The 4,791-nt window shown below is 34.7% G+C and overlaps 1 protein-coding gene across 3 annotated transcripts in view; it reads left to right on the top strand.

Moving 5' to 3' along the window:
• Positions 1 to 4,791, top strand: part of ncaldb (neurocalcin delta b) — a 16,500-nt gene that overhangs the window by 8,839 nt on the left and 2,870 nt on the right. For 2 of the 3 annotated variants that reach the window (XM_016563148.1, XM_016563150.1), the window contains exon 2: positions 3,768 to 4,164. In XM_016563148.1, coding sequence (XP_016418634.1) covers positions 3,787 to 4,164 — 378 coding nt within the window. In that variant the 5' untranslated portion in view covers positions 3,768 to 3,786. Of the gene's footprint in view, positions 1 to 3,763; positions 4,165 to 4,791 lie in introns of all 3 variants that reach the window. The other variant, XM_016563149.1, reaches the window with a different exon arrangement.

The raw sequence follows: 4,791 nt of genomic DNA, 5'->3' as shown, positions 1-4,791 counted from the left end.
TATATATATATATATATATGTGTGTGTGTGTGTGTGTGTGTGTGCGTGCGTGCGTGCGTGCGTGCGTGTGTGTGTGTGTGAATGCGCTGGTTTGTAGAGAGGGGATACAGTGGCCAGCAGGGGCTTTTCAGTTCAGATGAGGATGAGCACTGGGTTTGTTTAGGCCTCGAAGGATCATGGGAGAATACAGCATTTGTTCAGAGAACACTTCTAGATGTTCAAAATAAATTGTCTAATGGGGCATCCATGTTTACACAGAAAAAAAATAGATGGTAAACACAGAGGGCATTTTAGAGAAACATCTTTGACAAAGTTGATATATCAATTAAATAAAAACATTAATTAGAAAAATAGCATTGACTATTGAACTAGCATTGACAAAGCAACATCTGAGCAATACAGTTTTCTTCTAGGTTCCTATGGCCACATAATTCAATATTTAAAGTTTTATTAAAACATATACTACTGTACACTACTTTTTTGAAAGAAGTCTATCATGCACAGCAAGGGTGTATTTATTTGACCAAAAATTCTATAAAACAGTAATATTGTGCAATATTATTATAATTTAAATGATTTAAAAATAACTTTTTTCTATTTGAATATATTGTAAAATGTAATTTATTGCTGTGATCAAAGCTGAATTTTCAGCATCATTACTCCAGTCTTCAGTGTCACATGATCCTTCAGAAATCAGTATAATATGCAGATTTGCTGTTTAAGAAACATTTATGATTATTATAATCAATGTTGAAAACAGTTGTGCTGCTTAATATTAGTGTTAATATTAATATTATTGTTATTGTTAATAGTAATACTAATATTATTGCTAATATTAATATTATTGTTATTGTTAATATTAATACTAATATTATTGTTCATATTAATATTATTGTGTTAATATTTTTTGATAAATGTTTTGGTATAAAAAGTTCCAAAGAACAGCATTTATTTGAAATAAAATGATTTTATAAATAAGACATTATAAGGCATTATAATTGTTTAATTTATTGTTACTTTTGATCTAGTTAATACTTCTTTGCTGAATAAAAAATAAAAAACTTTACTGACCCCACATTTAACATTTAAACAGCAATTTTAATTTAATCAAGTAAGGGGCCAGATTTTAATCATGAAAGTGACCAAACAAAATGAATATCAAGCTAATGTTGTTATTTTTAGTTACATTTACATATTTTCTTACATAAATTTCCTAAAGTGGAAAGAGCACTTGGTATGATTAGTATCTTCAAAACCAGTTGGTTGACACATTCATTTGCTTAATTAATTTCCCCATCAATTTGGTTTCACTATTTATGACTGATGGTTTCCTACAAGCACATATACTGTAAGTGAGAGAGAAACAGATGTGGCAAAGATAACAGAAACAGAACAGTTTTTTAAATATTTGACTATTTTTCTCTTTGTTAGAATTTGACTCTTTTCACATCATTTTGTTAAAGAAGACATAAATAAACACACTATATATAGCGTGGAGCTGGATGGACACATGCGCTACGTGAGGAGCAGTGAAAGGCAAACTGATGGACTGCTTCCTGTTTACAAGAGGAGGTTCAGTTTCTCCATCTCCCCAATCTGATTTTTTGTCCCCCATCACTCTCATCTCAGTGGACATGGATGAGAATAAAGAGTCATTGTACACAACATTTGTGTCTCGCATATAAAAATGACTTTTATTATGAATAATGCAATTTTTATATGTTAATATAGACACTGTTCTGAACACAACTACAAAAAAAATCCAACTTTATTTTAATCGTTTTTCTTTCTTTTATTTCTTTACGTCATTGAGGGGTTTTTTTCCAGCTTCTCCTTGCTGTATTAAAACCAACCATGAAAAAAGATAACAGAAACAGAACAGTTTTTTAAATATTTGACTATTTTTCTCTTTGTTAGAATTTGACTCTTTTCACATCATTTTGTTAAAGAAGACATAAATAAACACACTATATATAGCGTGGAGCTGGATGGACACATGCGCTACGTGAGGAGCAGTGAAAGGCAAACTGATGGACTGCTTCCTGTTTACAAGAGGAGGTTCAGTTTCTCCATCTCCCCAATCTGATTTTTTGTCCCCCATCACTCTCATCTCAGTGGACATGGATGAGAATAAAGAGTCATTGTACACAACATTTGTGTCTCGCATATAAAAATGACTTTTATTATGAATAATGCAATTTTTATATGTTAATATAGACACTGTTCTGAACACAACTACAAAAAAAATCCAACTTTATTTTAATAGTTTTTCTTTCTTTTATTTCTTTACGTCATTGAGGGGGTTTTTCCAGCTTCTCCTTGCTGTATTAAAACCAACCATGAAAAAACACCCATTTTATAGAATCACGCTAATATATGCTCTCAAGATCATATGTGTGTAGGACTGCAGGCACGTGGGGTTTTATGAGAGATTTGCACCAGGAAATGATTCGGGTGCAGCTGCACACACACACACACACACACACTGCAGCAGATGAGAGCATCACTGTGGTCTACCAATGGAAAGTTCAGTTGACAGATGGGAAAAGGAAGAGAAATTTTAGATGTGTGGCAGATATGTGTGCTTTGCATACATAATAGTACGTTCACAGCGAGGGACTCGTCCCGTCAAGGTTTAGGCATTGCGTATGTTTACTACAGAACTCACGAGACTTAACAGAAAATGCTATCTTTGTCTCCAAAAAATCCTTAGGAGGAATAGATGTGAAAATTGTTGCTATAAAGTGACAGATTTACTTTGAGACTGTTTTCACTCAGAAAATGCTAGTAAATTTTACAAATAATTACAAAGAAATGGCACACTGAATTACACATGCAATTCTGAAGAAGAAATGTTGAAAGACTGAAATAGTTATTTTCTTGTAAAAATGCACTCCTATATTGTTTGTTTCAATATTTTATTTATTTATTTTTACAGTGTATAGAGCTATAAATTGTATGTGGATAGAATCAGATCAGGTCATTGATCTTAGAAATATTTGATGAGAAACATTCATTGAGATCTCTTGACTTTTAATGTCAGACTTTGGTATCACGGCAAATCTGAGCACAGTAAAGATTGCTGAAATCTCTTCTGAGTCTGAATGTTGAGATCTTGAGATCATGATAAAAATCTGAGGAAGTGGAGATCTGAGGAAAAAGTGTCCATTTGCTTTCCATTTCATTTCACTGATGTCTAGGAGAAACAATTTAGATATTAAAGAGATCTCTTTTGCCATTTTCTTTCCTATTTACAGTGGTCCTAAACCAGGGACCCGGAGCCCACTGGGGGGCCTCGGCAAGTAAGGGAGCTTCAAGATTAAAAATAATACATAATAAGCTAAAACTAAAAATCAAGATAGGTCTTATTTCATTTCAGCACCTCAACACCCATTTTTCTTTGACAAACCGGACTCATTTTAAAAGTGTGATTTCTAGACATGGACTTGCTTTTGCAAAATTGTTCTTGAGACTATTAAAAATGTTTTTGACACAAAGGTTCTTTCTGTTCACCAAAAGCTTCTTGGTAAACTCAAATTAATTTTTGCAAAAAAAAAAAAAAACTTTTTTTGAAACCATTATTTTAAAAAGTGAACAGGTTGTTTATTTCCTATGAATTCAGTTTTTGATCTTGCATTAAATGTGTGAACCCTAACCTATTTCATATTTGCTAACGGTGAGATAGAATTAGTGTATTATTTACTTAAGAGTTCCTTACCGCTAGAACTTAAAATAACAGTTCTTCTCTTCTTCTCCTTCACCTCTAGTTGAAGCCACACCATCAGCATGGGAAAGCAGAACAGCAAGCTCCGTCCCGAGGTGATACAGGACCTGTTGGAAAACACAGACTTCACTGAGCATGAGATCCAGGAGTGGTACAAGGGCTTCCTGCGGGACTGTCCCAGCGGCGCGCTCAGCATGGAGGAATTCAAGAAGATCTACGGCAACTTCTTCCCCTATGGAGACGCGTCAAAGTTTGCGGAGCACGTCTTCCGAACCTTCGACGCCAATGGAGACGGAACAATAGATTTCAGAGAGTTTATTATCGCCCTGAGCGTCACGTCACGCGGCCGTTTGGACCAGAAGCTGAAGTGGGCCTTCAGTATGTACGATCTGGACGGCAACGGATACATAAGCAAGGCGGAGATGCTGGAGATCGTACAGGTGTGTGAGTGTGACTCTCTCGGTTGAAGCATTACAGATGTCTCCTGACAAAGTTAGAAATCCTGTTTCCTCCATGATAAGGTACTTTTACACTGAGAAAAGTTTACAAAAAGAGCAAAGTCATTCATTTTCATAGAAAATGCCGATGCTGAACCTAACAGTCAAACTTCAGTTCATTTCACTCAAATATAGTTCATTGCACTTAATAGAAAAAGTAATGTGAGCTCAATAGCTGATTATATTAAGCAGAACTCAAACTGAATGAGTTACAGATTTCTAGTTCCCAGTATGCTTTGCTTCAGAATCTGTAAGGAGAAGTAAATGTTGAGGTTAAATGCTATTTTATGTGTTTTTGCACGAGGTTAAAGGAACACTCCGCTATTTTTGAAAATAGGCTCATTTTCCAACTCCCCTAGAGTTAAACAGTTGAGTTTTACCGTTTTCGAATCCATTCAGCCGATCTCCGGGTCTGGCGGTAGCACTTTTAGCTGTAGCTTAGCATAGATCATTGAATCTGATTAGACCGTTAGCATCTCGCTCAAAAATGACCAAAGAGTTTCTATATTTTTCCTATTTAAAACGTGGCTCTTCTGTAGTTACATCGTGTACTAAGACCGACAGAAAATG

Source organism: Sinocyclocheilus rhinocerous, unplaced genomic scaffold (assembly GCF_001515625.1).
Source record: "Sinocyclocheilus rhinocerous isolate Xijiao unplaced genomic scaffold, SAMN03320098_v1.1 scaffold1281, whole genome shotgun sequence".
Classification (NCBI taxonomy): Eukaryota; Metazoa; Chordata; class Actinopteri; order Cypriniformes; family Cyprinidae; genus Sinocyclocheilus; species Sinocyclocheilus rhinocerous.
The sequence above is the reverse complement of the archived record's forward strand: the minus strand, read 5'-3'. Positions and strand labels throughout refer to the sequence as shown.